The sequence below is a fragment of the Ammospiza nelsoni genome, chromosome 6 (genome assembly GCF_027579445.1).
Source record: "Ammospiza nelsoni isolate bAmmNel1 chromosome 6, bAmmNel1.pri, whole genome shotgun sequence".
Taxonomy (NCBI): domain Eukaryota; kingdom Metazoa; phylum Chordata; class Aves; order Passeriformes; family Passerellidae; genus Ammospiza; species Ammospiza nelsoni.
Window position 1 is genome coordinate 1,213,023 of NC_080638.1, and position 22,796 is coordinate 1,235,818.

The following is a 22,796-nucleotide window of genomic DNA, read 5'->3' on the forward strand; positions in this document are numbered from 1 at the left end:
GAGATGAGCAGACAGCTGTAGAAAGCAGTTCTGGAGCTCCCACTCTTCCACCTCAGGCTTGCAGGTGCCACGTGGAAAGGTCACTGATCCAGCACTGGCCAGGGTGCCACAGGTTAAATGTAGTGCTCCAGGGGATGCTGGTTTGTCTTCCAGAACAATAATGAGCTCTAAGTCTTCCTCACAAGACAGATCATAAAATAAAGAAGGTTTTGTGTCAGAAGGGACCTCAAAGACCATCTCATTCCAACCGCCCTGCCATGGACAGGGACACCTTCCACCAGCAGCTTCCTCAGAGCCCCATCCAGGCTGGCCTTGGACATTTCCAGGGATGGGGCAGCCACCAGGTCCTCGGCAACCTGTGCCAGGGCCTCAGCACCTTCACAGAGAAGAATTTCTTCCCAATATCCAATTTATTTCCCATTGCTCTGTCACTACACTGCCCTTGTGGAAAGTCCCTCTCCAGCTCTCTCCTAACTGGAAAGCTGCTGGAAGGTTCCCCAGAGCCTTCTGCTCTCCAGGCTGAACAAGCCCAATTCTCAGCCTGTCCTCACAGGAGAGGTGCTCCAGCCCCCTGAGCCCCTCATGGCCTCCCCTGCACTCAGTGCAGCAGCTCTGGGCCCTGTGACTGCTGCTGGGGAGCCAGGGCTGGATGCAGAGCTCCTCTGGGATCCCCAGAGCAGAGCAGAGCAGAGCAGGGGGGCAGGATCCCCTCCCTGCCCTGCTGGGCACATTTGGCTCTCTGGGCTCTCACTGCTCACTGCCAGCTCCTGCTGAGCTTCCAACATCCCCATCCCTTCTCCTCAGGGCTGCTCTGCATCCATCCATCCATCCATCCATCCATCCATCCATCCATCCATCCATCCTCAGCCCAGGCTGTGTTTGTGCTGGGATTGCCCCAGCCCAGGTGCAGGACCTTGCACTGCCAGGTCCTGCTGAACTCCATGAGGTTCTCCTGAGCCTCTCCAGGCTGTCAGTGTCCCTCTGGATGGAGCCCTGCACACACTGAGCGTGCTGTTGGCAGCTTGGTGTCCTCCATCCAACTTTGCACAGGCTCCACAGCAAAAGCAATTTAACAAAGCAATCTTTATTGTCAAGGTAAGCTATAAATAACCCATCTTTTCTCATGAAAACTTGTGAAAAGCAGTTCTACCCCCCAACTTAAATAAAATAATCATGAATAAGGGTAAAGAAATTATTTTACAGGCAGTTTAGGCAGTTGTAGAATTTTAATGCCAAACCTGAAGTAATGTTACTATTAAATAAATTTTCCATTTACCAATGCAAGCAGTTTTATTTTATGATCAGTCACAGAAGTTACCATATAATTTCTTACATTATATACATTCCCAGTGCTTATGGCCTTAGAGTAAAAAGTTGCCTTTTTTTTGAAGACTGTATGAACAGAAATGCTCTCCAATGTTTAAAATACTTTCTAAAAAGTAGCATGTATATAGTTCTGTAGGTTTTACCAGAGGTGTATAATTTTTCAGCATTACATCTTAATGCCAGTTTCCTGAAGGAGCTTTGACTACAAAAGGCATGAATATATTTTCAAAGGATGATGGATAAATTGGTGGGTGGTAATATATTATATCTTAGGCAGCTGATCAGGGCTTTTTATCCTCTGCCTGTCTTTTAGTTATACACAATTTCAAGATAATTATGGTCTATAAGAATGTCTTTTCCCCTTCCTACTACCAGCAATATAATATATAAGCAAGACAATCTTGGTTATAGGTTCAAGAAACTTCCAATCACATCACAAAATTGGAATAGGGCAATTATGGCATTTCAGCAGAGAGCTGAACATGCAAACAGACTGACCACACCATATGGACACTTAATATGGACACAGTATGGACAGTTAATGAACTGCCTTTATGAATTACACCAGCTAATTAGCTACTGGCTGTGGAATGTATTGAATCCATACTTGAATTTTACAAAGTAAAACCCAAGCCTAAGGTGTAATTCAGGTTGATTTCTACCATGTCTGTGTTACCTTTCCAGTAAAGAATACAGTCCTATCAGGTACTGAAAATAAATTAATTACTAATCTCATTAATTGAAGTGCAGTGGTCAGATAGGCTTTATTAAAATCCCAACACTATGGAGTCATCCAAATCCCAAGCAGCTCATTTTTCTGACAGGAGAGATCTTCTTGAAGCACCTGAAGGTGAGGGTTACTTCACTGACACAGGACAAACCAGAGAAATTAACTCTGCTGTGCCTTGTCTGCTAAACAAAGTTAGTGTTGAACGGCCAAGGTGAGAGTAAACAGCACAGACAAGAATACTGCTGGATACACAAGGGCACAAAGGGAGGCAGAAATCAAAACAAGATGATGCTCACACAGCAATATTGTCCCTGGATTTATAGGCTCCTATGGCAGCACCACCATGGAGTCACAACAGATGAATGAATGCAGCATTCCTGCCTACAGCCTGCCCTGGAAATTAAGAAGGAAAATGATTCCATATCAGACAACAGAGCTGGGTAAGGCACAGCAAACTGACTGACCCCAGACTCAAAGTGGTACAAGGTGTATGGCAGATGTATGTAACAGACTCTGCTGGTTATCACATAAAAGAACCAGAAAAACCATGACAGGGTAAGAAAAACTGAATCAAAGGTGAATGAAAGGAAAATAGAATGCGCCTTAGCTACTCCATTTCAAGAAAATTTAATGCAATGCAATAAAAATACTAATTTGGATAATTAAATCTCAATGAGAAAAACAACTGCAACAATTGTGTTGTATCATTAGGGAGTCAATACTTGATTATAAGTTATTTAAAACCACTTAATTAAAAAATATAGCACATTCTTATGCAATTTGTACTTGAAAATCAAATTTTAACTTGTTTGTTTAACCTTTATTCTAAACCACAAGTGAGAAAAAATTTCACCCTTAAATGAACCTTCTTCAGGTTTAGGAGCACTAAAAAACTGATTTTTCACAAGCACAATAATTTAGTTGCATTAAGAATATACTTTTTCGTGAATACTGAGGATAATGTTCAAGAGGTAAGGCATAGAATTTACCATCCCTAGGTAGGAAAACAGAAGAGTAATCATTTTGTCCAGAAATAGTCTCTGAAGACACTTAAGGAAATAGCCAGACTTCACTTGATGCAGAAGTAATCAGGAAATTATATGTTACTTCTGATATTAGGAAAGCAGCCTTAGAAAGACATAAAATATTTAATGAAATTTTGCAGGATTATCCTCACACTCCAGCATTTTTTGCACTGTTGCTCAGGCTTTTTCCCTTATGCAATTTTCTCATGACAGAAACTATCAGTGTTTGATTGGGAGTCCACTGAAGTCTGGAGGGATCCTTTCTGTGTGACCTGATCCAAAGCTGACCATGTTCCCTAGCACAAAAAAGAGTCAGAATGAAATGTAAGTGTAAAGGAAATTGTAAAGATGTTCAATGATGTTTCTATTTTCTACAGGAAACTACAATAAATATCCACACAAACTGTTTCTACCACATAATACTGGAGGCAGCTTAACTACTCTTCCTCCTGGGCAGGGGGAAACTGTAAGCAGTTTGGTTTATTGAAAGCATCCCACTAAGCCAGTGGAATAAAGAAATAAAATAAAGAATAAAGAGGTTCCAAGCCTGATTTGGCCTTGGGAGGATCTTACTCCACTGTCCATGGATGGGAGGTAGAGACCTGAATTTAATTCCCAAATCTGGCTAGTGTAAATACTCCTGTACTTCCCCACACATTCTTATGAATCACCAAGATTAATTCATTTGTTGCTACGCAATACATACACTTTAAAATGCATTTAATTCATCAAGAAATTACAGCTTTACTTAGCAAAAGCAATGAGTCTTATTTACCTTCAAAATGTTGTCAGGATGCTCTTTGGCAGAAGCAACAAACAGGTCATGTCCACAGACAATTCCCTCTGCGAGAAAATACTTGAACAACAAATTGGAGTAAAGGCCATATTTATCCTCCTCTGTGAAAACAAGAATGGTTGGATTTTCTTTTGTTAGATAAATTGCCCACCTGTAGGTTCACAACACTGTAAAAGGCCCCTTTGGGTCTATCTCCTGGAGTATAGAATTTACAACAGAGATCAAAGGTAATATAGGACTCCAAAACTTTTAAAATAATGCTTGATAAGACTGTATTTCCAATTTTTCAAGCCAGAGGAATAGTCCTCAATCAGGCATTTGATTCTAAGATATGGATGGGACACAGCCTCCCTACATGGCTTCCCATTAGTATCAACTAAGATGGCTGAATTTATGGATTAATGGCAAGGGGCTCCTTAATTTAGGAAAACTATGTTAACATTTATATTCCTAGTGCTCAAAACCTGCTTAAAATATTTGTAACCTGCTGCTTTTCAAAATTCAGCCATATTTGGCATGCTAAGCCTATACAGAGGTAACATTCAGAATAGAGACATTGTTATGTCAGCATTTATTCCAAAGTTGTGAAAATTACAAAAACCAAATGGATGTATTGAAGAAACCAAACAATTAGCAATGCTTTTTTTGAAACCTAACCAATGCAAATTCAGAACAAATTCAAAATTCAAAAGACTCATGAATTTGCAGTTTAAGCAGTGAGACAATGCTTGTTAGCAGACACTGTGAATACTGGCCCGCTGAAATGAAAACACAAACTCTGACTCCAGAGAGAGCAGCATTTCCTTCAGCTTCCCTGGTGCAAGTTAAGTGTCAGAAATTAGCAGAATTAGGAAGTCTTAATGAACTCATACAATTAAAACTCAGCATAACTTCAAGCTGTGGGAAGTGGATGCGTGCACAACTGAAATCTGAACCATCTCTGATTTTTTTGTTCTTTATTTGTAGGAAGTACAAACAATAGCACTGTTAATGCACTTTATGGTTTTTGGGGAAAAAGTGAATGGGCTACATTAGGTTTCACTTTTTCATCTCTTAATCTGGCAGCTGAAAGACAACACACAGGGATGCTAAGGCAGAAAAACACAGAGAGATTTTTCTTTATATAGAATGAAAAAAACTCAATTTATTATTTGTGTGACTTGGAAAATATTCCCTAACTCCACATATGAAACAGTAAAATTAAAAATAAACAAACAGCAACAAAGAGAGAAAATGAAAAAGGCATTCATATCCAACTTGTAAAAAACAGTAAAGAGGAAAATAAAAGTACTCTAACTTTGACATGTACCGCAATCAAATGAATCAATGGAGTGAAGGAGAAAAGGAAAGGAGGAAAGTGCATATCCATGAAGGAAAAGGAAAACCAATAGCAATGGGGAAACCTAGGAAACAAATCACAGGGAAGTGTTCTTGCACTGCTACACTCCTAATATCTTGCATGTGCACTGCTCAGTTCTCAGATTAACAAGAAATTCAAACCACAACTGCTCAAAACCACTGGACAAAAACCCAGTTCTCCAAGATATATTCCCCAACCTCCATGGGATATTAGGCAACACACAATTTATTTCCTGTTTTTTTTAAACTTCACTGTTAAATTCAGTATTTGGGATAGCAGAGTCACTAGAAGTTAGTCTAAAGCAGTAGCTCAAAACAGAGAAAAATGTTTCATAATCCAAGCACTAAGACAGGAAATGACATAAATCTGGATATCCAAACAAGCCAAAGGGAATACAATAATTACAACACTCTTACTACTAGTACTAGCCACTCTGCAGTTTGTTGTAGAGTCTTAGGATTTTAAGAACTTAAATTGGATTAACAGAACTTACCTTTGATACTGCTGACCTGCTTAGGAGGCCATATTAGCCTTAAATGTACTTGCAATAACACATTGACTTTTTTTTTACTTTTAATAAGGGCCTTATGATAAATATGAACAGTTCTGAATCATAAAAAGCATAGGACTGACAAAACCTTACTGGTGACAGCACTGGGCTCCTTGTCAAAAGTTCATCAGGACGGATTTCCAAACTGCAATTTACTTGAGAATTTGGAGCTTTTAACTAAATATAAGATCCAGTTTATTCTTTCATCCTTATAAAGCCATTATTAATGTTACTGAAGAACTGCCTTCCTACCTCAGGGATAAGACTGGGGATGTAGAGCCAGCTATGAGACTCAGGTGGGCACAAGGCTCAATCAGGTAAAACTGAAACACTCCCACTGCAGAAACAAAAGGCAGAACTGACACTACCTAAGTTTTGAGCAAGTATTATGGTCGTATTTTGTAAATAGTCTTTGTAGCCTGCTTAAATCTTAAACTGTTTCAAGAGGGAAATAAAACCCCATTGCTGTATAAATGTCCCTTGTAACTGGAGTCCAGACCACTGACAGCTCCTGCCCCCTCAAACATTGGCTCTCTCTGGTTATTCTTACTGCTTTATCCTCAGCAATATATTATTCACACTATATTGAATTCCATGTGCTAATCTCCAACTATGAAGCTCTCAATTTAAGAAGCAAAGACCTCCAGAAATCAAAGTGGCAGCATGAGCTCTACTTTTTTTGTTTTAAATTGTCTGAGGTACCTGAAAGAAGCCACCCAGGCTCCCCTGTAATCACATCACTGTGGCAGATGTCACTGGAGGGAGACAATTTTGTTAGATCTCCCTCCCTTTGAACAAGAGAGGAAAAGAACACTCATCAGGCACTCTGGAAGGATCCTCAGCTGCAACATTTACATCATCCTTGCTGAATGAAAAATCTTGGCTTCTCAATTTTTAACCACAGGTTAAAGTTCACCTTCTTCACCATCTGAGGCACAGAAACACTGAGTTGATATGTATTTAACTGACATTTAATGGAAAAGAAGAAAATGTCTCATTTAGTCCAAGTGTTTTATGGCTTGAGTCTGTGTGTAGAACTATACAGACAGTGTTTCTGGATTATCATTTTTGATAATAATTATTCCTTAGAAAGTAAAAAATGTACTCAATTTCTTGTGCCAAACATAACAGAGAAACTCTATAAACCATGGATAAATACAAGAAATCATATGATGTGTTGGTGATAATTTAACTAAGCTAAGAAGAAATGTGGCTGTAATAGTTGAAAAGAATTTTTCTCAAATTTTATTTGAAATGCTGAAATGTTAAAACATATTGTAGAAATAAAGCCACAAAGAACTAGTATATAAACATTTTAAGTGACTTATTGAGATTCTAATTAATTTTGTTGATTCATTGATTTATTTGTAATTTAACAGGGCTAGAGAGGTTCTTACACTGCCATACTCTTCCAAAACCTATTTTCCAAAACAACAAGGAATATTCAAGTTAGCAAATTAAAAACACATTCAGTGTAAGGACACATAATTTTAACATAAGCCCTTCCCTTCTTCTTAAATTTTCATAAGAGTAAACTTGCAGTAAAAAAATAAATTAAGAATTGGAAAGTGATCTAAATATAAACCACCTCATAGCTTCCTACAGTACTCTGAGGATTAGATATGTCTCAGAAAGCCTTTACAAACAGTCTATCTGGAATTGTTAAAGTCAATGCATCTGTAAGAATCCCTCAGTTCTTCAATTTGTCAGCTAGAGGATGCTTTTTATTGATTCATTTCTAGGTCACTAAACTTTTGTGGTATTCAAAAGATCTAAAGTGCATCCATATGGGGCTTTTCTGATAGCATCCATTGTACCCTGCCTTCAGTAGTTACATCCAAAACCAAAGGAGCACAGCTTTCTTCTTGTAAATAAACAAACAAATCACTTAGCACAGGTACTTCAGCGGCTCACTGATCTCTTCCACAGAATCCCAGAATGAAACACTTTCCTGAGAATGCCTGGAGTTAGCACCTGAATGACTAGGACAAATTTTCAACTGTTACCTTTATCTGTAAGGTTTTGGTGCTGTTTAGGTGTTCTGGAAAGGCCCAGGGATGGCCTTGAAGAGCCGGCGCTTCAAAGGACGAGGAGAGACTTCTGATCTTGTCTCGGTCTCGGTGTTTATTAATTGTTTATCTAAAAGATTTTCTTTCAGCCCGACAGAGGTCTGCACAGCAAGTCAGCCATGGGCACACTCCACAAGCCCCTGGGCGGTCACTTATCTTTATACCCAAAGTCACGTGTACAATATTTATCATTTTTCCCCAATACCTTCTACCCTTATTAACCGGTGCACTTCTAGTAATAACCAATCCCAAAGTGCCACCATCACCACAGAAGATGGAGGCCAAGAAGAAGAAGAAGAAGGACAGGACACGCCCCAATTCCTCCATCTTACTTCTTTAGACCCCCCTGTACAGAAACCCTAAACCCTGTGTCTTACACTCTAATTAACTTATCCCTTCACCATTCACCCAGTGAAATCCTCCCATCCTCATACAGGTCTCGTCTCCTGTGTCGGATCAAAGTGCAGCCACCAGACACTTCTGGCAACGTTCCAGGACTCCCGAGCCCCCCAAGGGTGGTCTCGGCCTCTCTGCACCTCCATCCTGAGGTGCTGAGATCCCACATTTATCTTTCCAAACTCCTCCACATCCAAAAGAACCACCTTCACTCAGGACACGCAGGAACAACACTTCAGATTGTTTTAGTCCATACCCAGGACAAGCCTGGCCCAAGAGAGCTGGTCCTTCATTGCGAGCTTCACTTCCAGCTACCAAGGCCCAGGAACAAATCAGGCTCCTGCAGCTGCAGCCTTTGCTGGGTGCAGTCCCCACCAGCCACACACAGCACTGAGCAGCCTTCTGCCATTCTTTAGGAACAAAGAGTGTTCTCCAGCTAAGCAGCAGGTGAGTAACTAGTGAAGCATGAAACTACACAAGGAAAAGAGATTATTTACCTAGAAGTTACGCATATTGTCTCTAGGACAAAAGCTCCTCTGATCCTGCAATAAGGACATAAATAAAATAGTCTGTTGTGACTATCCATGGGTCTCTTTCCACATGAGTGTGCTTTCCTGGCTGGAACAGTCATGGAGAAAGAGCAGGATTGTCACTACAAGCACAGGGAATTCCATATAATATAATATGATATAATATGATATAATATGATATAATATAATATAATATAATATAATATAATATAATATAATCTGATATATGATCTGATATAATATGATATAATATGATCTGATATAATATGATATAATATGATCTGATATGATATAATATGATCTGATATAATATAATATATGATATAATATAATATAATATAATATAACATAACATAATATAATATAATATTATATAAATATATATAAAATATATAATATATTATATATAATTCCATATAATATATATTATATTATATATAAAAGATTTAGTATATAATATATATAATTCCATAGAATATAATAGATTTATTATATATATTATTATATATATATATAACATATATAATATATATAATATATATAATTCCATTCATCATATAACCCTATAGCTGAGCACTAAGGATAAAGAGCAATTCCTGTTTAGGGGTTTTTTCAGCACTGCACTGCATAGGCTACTGTGGAGTCTTTGCTTCTTTTTTGTTAGGGTTGGCATTAAACTGAATTCTTGTTGGGACTCAGATATTCCTTAGTTTTCATTTATATTACAGTCTTAATAATTAATTAATTTAATTATTTAATTAAATTAATTAAATTATTAATTAGTTTTCATTTATATTACAGTCTTATATCACAGAACTGTGAGTTCTCCAGTACTTCACTCAAATAAACTAAAAATGGAGCTGTATCTCTCTCTACAAAGCCTTTTAAGGACAAACTGTCCAGTTAGGAAATTACACCTAAACTATTTTTACTTTTAACCCAGTAACTAACTACGCATCTGCAATGTGGACTTTTTTATCTAATTACACAATATTACCCAAACCCATGGAGAAGAAGGTGAAGAAGGACCAGCCTCCACCCTAAAACTTCTATCTTGTTTTACATATATTACTATATTCTAAAACTTAAAACTCTTAAGTTTTCTACTAGGCAATATTACACACTTCTATTAAAGCGACACACTTATAATCTCAGTTTTATCATTCAGTTTTGGAAGACTTTTCTACAGCCTCAGGTCAATGCAGTGCTCTCTTGGGGCTCAGTGCCTGTGAGCACAGAAAGTCTGAAATTCTCAGTAACCAGGGTTCCAGCAGGCTACCAAACACATAAGGGACATTTCTCCACACTTGTCTGTAGCTACTACTCAAAGAAATTCATGGGTTGTAGAATTAGGTCTAGAATCTTAAGGCTTTTATCTAGGGCACAGAAAAAAAAAAAAAAAGAGAGAAGATCTGTGTGAGGCACTGTAAAAACAGAATTTATTTAAAAATTAACAAATTTAATTATAGAATTATTGATATGTAACCATGTGACCTTAAGGAAAAACTCTCTCTGCACAGAGGCATTCATGCTCCAAGAGAGGGATGCAGAATAAGCACCACTAGAACTGGAAGAGGAGTAAAAAGTCAGGAACAAAACCCACCACAAGGTAACAAACATCATATCCATAAATACTCTATTTATAATACCTGACTTTCAAACATCACTACATTAAGCAGCATGAAGGTCTTTGAAAAACTCCAGTGGTCATTTGTAGCAGAATTGTTCAAAATGATGAGAGCTGTAACAAGAAAAAGCCTGCAACAATGTAATGTACAGATGGCTTATTTTTTTTTCTCTCTACAAAGTCTAGACAGGTTGCCCTAAAGCTGCCAAAAGCCTGTCATAGCCTATCAGTATTGATAATTTTTTTATCAGATAGATGCTTCTACACTGTGGTCCTGTGACCTAAGGTGTGTCTTTCTCCAGCTATGAAATATGTCTCTAAATTGCTGCAGGTTATAAAATGAGATTATTTGAATAATCTCAAATTCCATTTAAAGATACTTTTCTAATGTCCACGTTTACTAAGCTTGAGGGGACATACTTTGTGTCACTTGCATTTAATTAGCACATGCCAAACCAGAGTTGTCAAACACATAAGTTACAATATTTGGCATTTAGCCATACTTCAGGAAGGTGAATTCTGCTAAATGGTATTTTGTAGGATTATATTTAGCAAATCACTGTTTTGTACCTCTCTTGAGATTATCTTTTTCAGCTTTAAAAAGATGATAAATCCAGTTATATTGGCAAGTGAAGAGAGCTCTTACCACTCAGGTTAAATTGCATGCCTAACAAAAATAAAAGTAACTAATTAAAGCAGCTGAAACTGCTCCAAGGCTTAGAATGTACAAGTATAGACCTGTTTGGCACCAGACAACTTTAACTTTTAATAACTGACCTCAGCTACCAACAAAACCCCTCCTATTGATAATCTTTAAAACATTTAGCTGTCAGTGACCTTGTCAAAACTGGGGCTTTTAAAGGTGAGCAAGAATAGGTTCTTACAGGGTGCCCAGGACACCTCTAGTGAGGGTGCTGCAGCTCACTAGGCACAAGGTGTAATATAAAAAAAGCTTACCTTTAAAAACAAAATAACAATTTAAAATGGTTTTAAAAAATATTTTTTAAAATTATAATAATTATTATATAGTAATATATTCAACATATAAAATATACTAATCATATATAATATATTCATATAATATATTCATATAATAGTTCCATATATTATATTAATATAACATTATATTAATATAATATAATGTAATATAATATAACAATATGTATTATATATAATACAAATATTGAATTATATTATATTAGATACATTAGATATATTATATCAGATATATTATATATATTATATCAGATATATCATATTATATCATATTATATCATATTATATCATATTATATCATACCATATCATATCATGTCATGTCATATCATATTATATTATATCATATCATATCATATTATATTATATATTAATTTTCAAACAAAATATCCTCCTGCAAACTCTTCCTGGGCTGGTAAATCACACATGCAACAGGCTGAAGTACACTGGAGTGGAGAGGGGAAGGAGTGTGCTTGTTTTGCTTGGTTTTGAGAAGGGGGACTGTCCTGGGAAGCTGATCTTCTGCAGCACGTTCAGATAAAACCACAAATGTGGTCTCACCTCCATCCTGAACAAACTGCTTTGATGGGATTCCACACCAGAATGCTTCTTAGAAACCCACTACTGTAAGGGTTTTCTTAAAACTACAATAATAGTTAAAATCCTAATTCTTGTTAGATGAACAAACTCTCAGGAAGTCTCAAGCTGCTCTGGTAGGTAGGATCTTCCTTGAGAATACCATGTGCTTCAACTCTCTAATTTTCATATAATTAAAACACTGTCAAAAGAATATACTATAGAATTAAGCTCAACTGAAAATCACAATGCTCTTTATTATGAGTTGAGTTCAAAAACTTGCACACTTCTATTTCAAACAATATTTTACAGTCTTATCAAGTAACCTGTGCCATTACTACATCTTCAGAACACAACAGTTCAAATAAATATTTTAATACCCTGAATCTACAATTATTTGGTTAAATTAACCAAGATAATGAGTCAAATAATGAAGATGAGCATTTAATTTGCAAAGGGAGCTAAGCTAAAAGTAATTCAATTTATTCTCACCTTAGAGAATGCTGAAAGAAGGGGAAGAATTTAACCTTTTTGTAACATAGAAAGATCTTCCTAGGAGGTTTATCACTGACAGCTTCAATCCTGATAATATTAAGCTTGCCTAGACTAATCTCATGACACAATTTCTTGGTGTGCTGACAGGATATTCTAACAATGCCATTCCAGTGTTACCTGCACCAACTTTAAAAATCGAATCTCCAAATTTTTAGACTAATGAGTCATGAATAAATACAGTTCCTGCTTCAAGACTTTGTATATAATTATATGTTTCAAAATAACATATGGTAAGGCTCATTTGGGAAAAAAATTCATTTTCAGATCTAAAAGAGACATTCTCAAGCTAAGTTTCAGGTCAGATCACAAATACACAACCAACACGGGATAAGCAAATTCAAACCTACAACTGAGTATGGCCAGATATGCACTCAGAGGGACCAAAGTTCAGGCAAAAATCTTTTCAGGAAAAATCTTCCATTGAGCCATCAGCATCCACATGAATGTTTTTCACATCCACAACACCCTGTGGTGAAATATTGCACCACTTCTTCCATTTAATGACAATTTTCCTGCTATTGGATTCACTGGATGCCACCCAGCCTGTCTGCTGCAAGGGGCAGTGAATATTGTAATGGGAAGACAAAATGAATCCAGCCTCACAATCTCTGATCTATGTAAAACAGAATAGGTTCTAATTTCTATTTTCTTCTTCCTTTACCACAGCAAGATTGCAGCTCTTCTCAAGCTGAAATGTTGGAATTAGGTAATGTCAGTTATTTCTTTTGGCAAGCAACTTTTCAAATTACCTAATCTGCACCACACCATACACTAATTTATATACTTGATGTAAAAATCAACATTTTCTAAGACTCAATGGCACATCAATAACTGTCTCTAACAGATAAAATGCAGAAATAAATGCTAGCATTGAAATAACAAGCCATAGTGGGAGCAATCACCTTCCTCAATGGCAAACAGAAAATTTTATTCAGTCTCTAGTGCAGGTTACATGAGCCCTACCCCAACAGAAACTAACATGCTGTAATTCCAACAGTGGCTAAAAGAGATTTCAAATAAGTTTTCCCCAAATCTCACTGTTTGGATTTTTAGCGTTAAGACCAATTTTTGAGTTGTAAAATTCAAAATACATAACCAAAATTCTAGATACAAATTCAGTTTCCCAAGCAATGACTGTCTTCCACAGGAAAAGTAAACACAAACAAAATACCCAGACCACAATGTTTTCAGCCCTTTAAGAAAAATGGATGAAAATTACTGATTAAATCTGTTTCAAGGCTGAAAAGCCACAGTCTGAAGAGCTTCTATTGGTGTCTATCACTAGAGATAAGAAGGCTCTTAAAACACTCTACAGGCACAACTTTGAAAGCACCCAAATCACCCAGGCATGTGCCAGTCTGCTTTGTCCCAAGGCAAGGCAGAAATCCAGTCCAGTTCTCAATCATGAGATTCAAGTGGAGATTAATACAAGAATTCTTCATTTTCTGCTGTTTTTGTGTCAACTCAGTCAAACAGAAAGGAAAGCTGGACTCCTCAGCTGCAGTGGAGATGGTCCCAGAGAGCTGCACTGCGGTCTGGGAAGGGAATTCTGGTGTAAGCTATTTAATCATCTCAGTGTGCCTCAAGCACACCCTGACAGAAAGCAGCCTTCCATCACCTTGCTCTCAGCTGATTCTGGCAGCCAAAATTGCCAGAATTGCATTGCATGTCTTCCTCAAATTTAAATAAAACCTTTGTGATGATACACAGTTTGAATCTAACAGCAGTTTACAAAATCTTAACTAATGTGTGCACTCTGCTGCTAAGTCCTGAAATGTGCTAAATGCCCTGTTTTCACACAGATTTCTGGGGTATTCTTTGTGGGTGCTCAAGCCTGTCTAAAATTAAGATTTTGATTCACCTCCAGTAATTCTTGAGACAGACAACACTCCATTCTGAAGGCTACCCAGAGTGAAGCCTTCAAAATGTTGATTTTTACACAAAGTATATAAATTAGTGTATGGTGTGGTACAGATTAAGTAATTTGAAAAGTTGCTTGCCAGAAGAAATAACTGACATTACCTGCAGCAATTCTTGAGACAAACAGTCCTTTCTGAAGGCTACACAAAATGAAGGAACCTGAGTGTTATATTTTCCTAAAGTCTGACTTCAGTAACAGTGAAAAGAGAGGTTGTTTAATGGATACATTCAAGAGTGAAAAGCTTCAGAATATGGCTTTAAGAATCTATATATTCCATACTAACCAATAAGAAGAAGGGTTCCAACAGCTACGCCTCCACCTGGAAACAAAACAAAAAGAAGAATAAAGTAAGACTACACTTTAATGCTATGTTAGAGAACAATTAACTTTTCTTAGTTTATAAGTCAAAGAAAGGTGATAACGGGGAATTTAAAAATATAAAAGTGAACAACATTTTAATTACCTTTGCAATACTTACTACAATTCTCTATTATGAAATAATTATACATTACATGTAATTACATACTGCACATTACAATTACTTTCACAATATACTGTACTATCATCATTGTGGTAAAAAGATCCTGCAGAGCTCTGTGCAACCACGCTCAAGTACTACAGTGGTGATGTATGGTCTGAGCCAGCAGATTTTTACTGGGATAACTCATGGGAGTAAACAGTCTCCAAATAAAATTAAATTAATAGTAACCACTATCAAGTGATTCCACTATAGTGGAATACCACTATCAAGTGATATTCCTTTGTATCAAGAAGGATGTAAGCTAAGTGACCAACTAAGATTTTAGTAGATTTTAGCAAATTTCTACCCAAGCCTTTGAGGCAAAATCCTGGCTCCACTGCTTTTTATCTTACTGACATGGCAGCAAGACTTTCACTCACTGAAACCTGGACTGAGAGATCATAAATGTCACAGCACACACTGAAAAAACATACACTACTGAAGAGATGAAAGTTTTTTATAGTAGGTCTTGGACATAACTCCATGAATTCCTTTATAAGGACAGTGAAAGAACAACTCATTTTATTTTCGGGAACTCTTATTTTATTTTCTTATTTTATTTTTACACTAATTTGTAATCTGAATCCCAAGAATTACAACAGTGGAATAACCTGAAATCAGACTGTTTTGTTAAACAATTGTGGAAGGCTGTGACAGGAAAGCTAAAAATCCCTGGAAGTGTTCAGGCTGGCCACATGTAAGCAGCCTACTGAAGTGTTTTGCATGGAAGCTGCAGGATGTTGGCTGCAATTCTGTCCTGATTTAAAAGCAACTTAGGAGCAAACTAACTGATGAATCCCATCAGCAGAGTATGCAAAGCTCCAGAAGTCAATTCTGGACTGCACAGATGAACTCCAGTGAACAGGATCTTTCATTTTATAAGTGAAAAATCTCCACTAGAAATTGATTCCAGTATGTGTTGGATCAACTTCTTAATCTTCAGCTTTGCTAGTGGGACTACAAATGCCTGCAGTGTCCATAATGTTGATATAATCAAAAGGAAGAAAAAAAGCAAATGGCTCTCCCAAAGGCCAAAAAGTGCTAATATTGCTGAATAATAGCACCTGAATTAAAACCAGAACAGGATCACTTTGCTATCATGCACCACAACTCGAGCAGTACTGGCACTGGAAGTGCTTAGTCAGCTGCTAATTTCATAGTTATAGAGAAGCAGATGTTTCAAGCTAAACCCCCGAGTCAAGATGTCCAAATACCTCAATATCTACAGCAAGCTGATCAGGTTATTAAGCATTTACAAGATATTAAATAAAAAACAAACAACAAGCCAATTTTAACTGCTGTTTATCAGAAAGTTAGAATCACCCATGAAATCCCCAATGATTTTTGTTCCATTTATTTGTTCAAGAGATAAACGCAAATGAACCCAAAAGATGGGAAAGCAAAAAAAATAAAACCAACCAAAAAAACCAAAGAAAAAAAGACCAAAAAAACCCCAAAATCTGAAATCATACTGATGTTTGACACAAAGCATGCTTCCAATAGTCACTGCATTTAATTGTTCAGGGAGCCAGAACACACAGGTTACTAACAAAGGCTCTTTAAAATGAGCACATGCTCTATAAAGCTCATAGGAAAGAAAAGCTCCAAATGTTGAGATTTTACCAAATGACATAGAAAATATTATTAGAGCCATAAGTAAGGTAGTAGCTCATGGCAATAATGACTTTAAAACCTTGGTTAGAGAAAAGTTCACTTGTAGCCATGACAGTAGGGTCTCTTCTGCTTTTACACTGAATTTGTTTGTCAACCAGTGCAGTCAAAATTCTCTCAAGCTGCATTTTCAGATCATCCATGGTACTGTTCTACAAGGCAGAGCTGTAACATATGTGCACATGCCCTGGTTGTTAAAGGCAAACTCAGGTCAGAGCATTGGCTTTACTTTGTCATTGAGTGGTTTGAACAAGTGTCTTCTACTAGAGGGAATGCAAAAACATTGCAGTGACCATGGTTACACCTTCATATTATAACCAGCAACAATACTGGTAAATTAAACAAAAGGCAACAGGAAAAAATAGCAGGAATGCTGATGGAATCAAAAGGAAGAGGCAAGATCTATAAGTTTCCCAAGAAAGCTGCTGTGAACTTGTCATTCTTCCTAACCTCGCTAGTTTCATTTTTCTTTGCCAGTATCTGCGGCAGTAGAATATATAAACATCTGAGCAAAACTTGTAACTTTCCACATTGCTACTTACAAGAGAGATTAAGATCTTATGGAGAGGAGCACAACAAACTGTGCAAGCTGAGAAGTGCCCAGATTGTTTCCAAAGCATATCCCTGACCTTTTTTCCAGCAGACTGAAATGAAATATTTAATACCAGGCATGTGATGGTTACATTACACAGTAGTATAATGCTGTGGCACACATCAGGCACATATGGCCCATAAACCTTGAAAGTAAACCTCTAGAAATAAATATAAAATATTTATAAACATAAAATGTATAAATTTATAAAACAAATATAAATAAAAATATAAAATAAATAAACTCTGGAAGTGCAGAGTGCTCTGATGGTAACACTGCATTTGAAATCCACTTATCTACCACTTCTCATCCAAAGGAAACTCACTCCTTTAGAGTGAGCCACAAAAATGTAACCATCAGCTGTAGGGTGAAAGAAACTCCTCCTTGGATTCCCTACCTTCTCCTCTCTTCAGAAGCTCCTCACTGTGTGTGGTAACACCATGCTTTCCCTCACTCACAGGCTGCACCTTCATGTCTGGCAAATAATTCTGTATCTGGGTTACAGATTTTGAGCAGAGCAAAGTTAAACTCAAGCCCAAGCCAGAGATCTACAAGACTGCCTAGTGATTGTTACAAAGTATGTCTATGAAAATACCAGACTAAAAGAGTTTGTACTAACTTCCATTGGGAATTTATACAAAAAAAAAGATTGCCCTCAATCCCTGGTGACAGCAAAAATTATTTTTATAGTCAATTATTTGATTGCTAGTGGGCAGGACAAAAAAAGAACAGTACCAATGCTCTTTCAGAAACACATAAACAGCATTCTGCAACACATTCATGAAGCATTTCCACACTAGAAAAAGGGCACAAAGCAGACCAAGTCAACACCTGCAGTCACCAGCACAGTGGGCTCAGGTTTTGGCTTTTCTGTTTTTCCCATTCTGTGCTGCTTTAGTGTGTGGGTCTGGGCTCCACATTCAGGGATGGTGAGCTCTGTGCACAGAGCAGGGAGACAAAACAATTCCTGCTCCAGCTGGGCACCAAGGACAAATGATGCCAATCTCAGCCCCAGAGCACAAACCCCGTGGGCTGCAGAGAGAAAAACAAGCAGGCTGGGAGTGCCTGGGCTAAAGCTGCAATGGGACAATGAACTGCAAGGTGCAAATGGAGCAGAACTGATCCCAGGGAGAGAGCCCGGCAGCGCTCGTGCATTTTGGGGCCATTTTGGGTCATCTTGGGTGCAGCCCTGGCTGGGCTCTGGTGCTGCCCAAGGTGGATCCATGGAGGAGATGCTTTGAATCAATCCCTGCTGTATTCTGGAGCTCTGTCCAGCCCCTGCTCCAGGGCAGCCTGCTCAAGGCATCAGCACCATCAGAGGCTCAGTCAGATGCTCCCCTTTACTCAGATCACATCTGGAACACGAGGCCCAGATGACTTCAAACTCCTCCATTCAAGAAAAAAAAAAAAGTGAAGTGAGCCCAGGGAGGGATATAAAAATGGGGAAACTGATTCAAGAGAAGAGGCTGAAGGAAGTGGGCTTGCTCAGCCCAGAGAAGGGAGGAAAAGCTGAAGGCCCTGGGAAGAGAAAAGAGAAAGAAAAGAGAAAAAAGAGAAAAGAGAAAAGAGAGAAAAGAGAAAAGAGAAAAGAGAAAAGAGAAAAGAGAAAAAAGAGGCTGACACATTGCTGGAACCCTGCTTACTGGGAATTTCAGAGTTTCTGTGCTGGCAGGCACTGACCCCCAAGAGATCACTGCATTTCACCTGAGGCTGTGGAGAAGCTTCCAAAATGGAATGACAGAACTGGGATTGTGGGTGTGCAGTTTGAATAGAAGTGTGTGATATCACAGGGGGGAAAACTTAAAGAGTTTAAGTTTTTAGAATATAGTAATATATAAAGCAAGATGGAGGTTTTAGGGTGGAGGCTGGTCCTTCACCTTCTTCTCCTTGGGTTTGGGTGGGTTTGTGTAATTGGATAAAACATCCACATAGTGGGCTATGAATGGTTGATCATTGGGTTAAAAGTAAAAATAATTTAGGTGTCATTTCTTAATTGGACAGTTTATGCTTAAAAGGCCTTGTAGAGAGGGAGATACAGCTCCGTTTTTAGTTTTAAGTGCTACAGAACTCAGTTTCTGAGACTGTAGAATAAGAACCCATAAACATCTGAGTGCCAACAAGAAATACCATCTCACACATTTAATCCTGACCCTAACAAAAAAGAAGAAAAGATTTCACAACAAGAGCTGAGCTCTTCACTGAGGTGCGGTGGGAGGGCAACAAGCAACAAATGGGAGCTGAAACAGGGGAGGCTTCCAGTGGATATAAGGAAAAAGAAAATTCCCTACAAAAAATAATCAAGCATTGGGCTGGGTTACCCAGAGGTGCTGCAAAATCTCTGCCACTGCAGATTTTCAAGACTCCACTGAAGACAAGGAGAATGTAGAAGGGATCCTGGGTTTATTGGAAGTGTCCTCAGTTTCCATAACAAACCACTAATTGTGTTTGCAGGTGGTTAGAATTTTAGGAGACTGCCACCATGGGAGCTGTCTACATCTTCTGAGCCATGCTGTGCAAAATGCACTGTTTCTAAAAGGGAATATCAACAGGAACATTCAATGCAAATCTGCTTTTCATGCAATTAAAAGGCTTCACAAATTACACTCACTTCATGAAATATTTCTCTCTCAAGCAGGAAGAGCTTCCTCCACAATGATTCTAATCCCTGACGAAAGTGCAGACAAACACACAGAGAAAAATTATATACAGGCTGCAAAATGTCCTTTACACAGTGGATATGACTTTTATATCATCATTGATCATACAGAGCATCCCTAGAGAGAAAAGTGGCATATTCTGTGTACTCCAAGGACGACTGAACAAAGCTAAAATCAGGCTGTTCTCACCTAGAAGTCCCATGTATGTACGTTAAAGATGCACTGCAACTCTGTGAAGAGTTAGAGGATCAGCCAGATAAACAGCAGTAAATGAATGAGCTCCCAAGCCAAGGGAAAGCAAGCGCCAGCTCCTGACACGGATGGTCCAGCAGCAGTGACAACAGATGAGTCCCTGGGACCATCTCACACCGAGAGGCAGCAAAACCAGCCTCACACCAGAGCCATTTATCTAAGGGGGCACTTCAACCATGCAGCCGTGCTGAGCAAGGCAGAAAAGACAAACTGAGAACCCCAACACATCCCAACACCTGCGCGGCGGAGAACCCGAACACGAATGCAAAAGCTGGGACATATAAATATCTTTTCTCCAACAGAGAGAGACAAAAGGTGAGCAGTGTTCATACAGCAGGGGGGAAAAGGTTTGCTTTCCAAGGGGAACCCTGGCAATGCACACACGGCTTTCCAAGGGGAAAACCCAGCCACACACGGCGTTCCAAGGGGAAAACTTGGCAATACACTGCTTTCCAAGGGAAACCAGCAGCACGCACGGCTTTCCAAGGGGAGAGCCCTGGCAATACACTCACGGCTTTCCAAGGGGAAAACCAGCCATGCACGGCATTCCAAGGGGAATCCTGCAGCACACACAGCAGCTTTCCAAAGGGAAACCCCCGAAACACACACGGCTTTCCCAGCCCAAAACCAGCAGCACACACGGCTTTCCAAGGGGAACCCTGGCAATGCACACACGGCTTTCCAAGGAGAACCCTGGCAATGCACACACGGCTTTCCAAGGGGAACCCTGGCAATGCACACACGGCTTTCCAAGGGGAACCCTGGCAATGCACACACGGCTTTCCAAGGAGAACCCTGGCAATGCACACACGGCTTTCCAAGGGGAACCCAGCAGCACACCAGCTTTCCAAGGGGAACCCAGGCTTTTGAAGGGGAAGACGCTGGCAATACACACACAGCTTTCCAAGGGGAAGACCCTGGCAATACACGGCTTTCCAAGGGAAACCAGCCGCACACACGGCTTTCCTTCCAATGGGAACCCAGCAGCACACTCGGCTTTCCCAGCCGCACTCGGCTTTCCCAGCCCAAAGCCAGCAGCAGACCCGGCTTTCCCAGCCCAAAGCCAGCAGCAGACCCGGCTTTCCCAGCCCAAAGCCAGCAGCAGACCCGGATTTCCCAGCCCAAAGCCAGCACCCTCCCCGTGGCAGCGCCAATCGCCCCGGCCATGTGCCGCTGGGAGAACTCCCGGAGCGGCACCGCAGGGCTGCCCGCAGCGATGGCAGCGCGGCTCCTCCGCCAGCTCCAGCTGGGACACCCGACCTGCCTGCCCCGTCCTCCTGCCCCTCCCGCCCTCCCCGCGATCCCGGGATGAGGGCTGGAAGGAGCAGCCTCGGGAGCAGCCGCGGGGTTACGGGAGGGCAGGCGGGGCCTGGCAAAGGGGTCCCAGTCCCGCTCCCACCAACCTAGCACACAGTCCAGGGAGGGCAGCCCGCTGGAGAGCAGCAGCTGCCCGTGGCGCACCGAGGGCCGAGTGCCCGGCAGCGCGGGCGGCCGCGGGCCGGCGCCGGGCCTGCGCTGGAAGCTGGTGCGGCCCCGCTCCCCGCCGGCCGCCGCCATGTCGGGGCCGGGCACGCCGGACCGGCGCTCCGCCAATGGGGGAGCGGCTGGGGGAGCCGCCGGCCAATGGGAGCACGCGGTGTTGGCACGTGCGGAGCCGGCGGAGGGCTGCGGGGCCCGGCGGCGAACGGGGAGGTGAGAGCGGCACCGGGGGGAAGCGGGGCCGAGGGCACGCCGGGGCACGCCGGGGCACACCGGGCCTTGCCGGGGCCGAGGGTCACCGGGGCACACCGGGGCCTTTCTGGGGCCGAGGGGACACCGGGGCGCACCGGGGCTGGCAGCGGGCACGGAACGGCGCGGGGAGTGCGGTTCGGGTGCCGTGCAGGGACACTCCGCTTGTCCCGTGCCTGCGGGGCCGGGGTCGCACAGGCTCGCCTGGAGCGGCATCAGCCCCCTCGGAAAGAGCCTGAAAGGGAAAAGTGTTTATTAAATGTATTTTCTTAACATAATGTGAGCATACTTGGGTCGCTGTTTGGTTGTGCATAGGCACAGACCTGTGTAGGCGTGTGGTTTAATGCCTTCACTTGGCAGCAAGATCTTGTGTCGGCGTGCACCAAGATGTGCGGTAGGGAAAGTTAAAGGACATTAAAATGCTTTGACAAGTTCTAGTTTGGTTTGTCAGCCAACGCTCTGTGTTCTGGCGCTCTGAAAGCAAGGGGAGCCCCTGTCCGTGGATAGAACAGCCACTACCAAAAGTATTTTTATGTTTGTTTTTCATGTCGGTGATTGAGGTGCATCCAAGCTGCTAGAAGGCTCTTGTATAAAATATAAAAACCAAGTTTTAATTCTGTAATCCCTCACTCTCAGCCTTTCATTCCAGTGAATCGTGTGTACTGTCATTCTGAGCCAACTTTCTGAACACCTGTGGTTCTTGAGTCGCTTTTTAATTGAGGGGAAAAATCCTTGTGTTAAATATGAGCAGCATGAAAGAGCAGCAATATGTGGGCAGTCCTGAACCTCAGAGTTTTCCCTTGGTACCCAATTCAAATTCAGGAGCATGAAACTTCAGCATCGTGTGGCCCTGGCTGGGGAAAGGATGTTCTTTTTGCTGCTGGCCAAACTCCCACACGTGCTGAGCAGTAGACAAATCA

At 40.4% G+C, this 22,796-nt stretch overlaps 2 protein-coding genes across 4 annotated transcripts in view; one reads left to right on the forward strand and one right to left on the reverse strand.

Moving 5' to 3' along the window:
• Positions 1-21,718, reverse strand: part of ELP4 (elongator acetyltransferase complex subunit 4) — a 177,382-nt gene extending 155,664 nt beyond the window's left edge. For all 3 annotated transcript variants that reach the window (XM_059474053.1, XM_059474054.1, XM_059474055.1), the window contains exons 1-3: positions 21,552-21,718; positions 14,740-14,775; positions 3,857-3,978 (exon numbers count right to left, since the gene is read on the reverse strand). In XM_059474053.1, the coding sequence (XP_059330036.1) occupies positions 3,857-3,978; positions 14,740-14,775; positions 21,552-21,705 (312 nt within the window). In that variant the 5' untranslated portion in view covers positions 21,706-21,718. The remainder of the gene's footprint in view (positions 1-3,856; positions 3,979-14,739; positions 14,776-21,551) is intronic.
• A 69-nt stretch (positions 21,719-21,787) lies between these two features.
• Positions 21,788-22,796, forward strand: part of IMMP1L (inner mitochondrial membrane peptidase subunit 1) — a 32,106-nt gene continuing 31,097 nt past the window's right edge. Inside the window, exon 1 of the mRNA XM_059474603.1 lies at positions 21,788-21,840. The gene's annotated coding sequence lies outside the window, so the exon portion shown is untranslated. The remainder of the gene's footprint in view (positions 21,841-22,796) is intronic.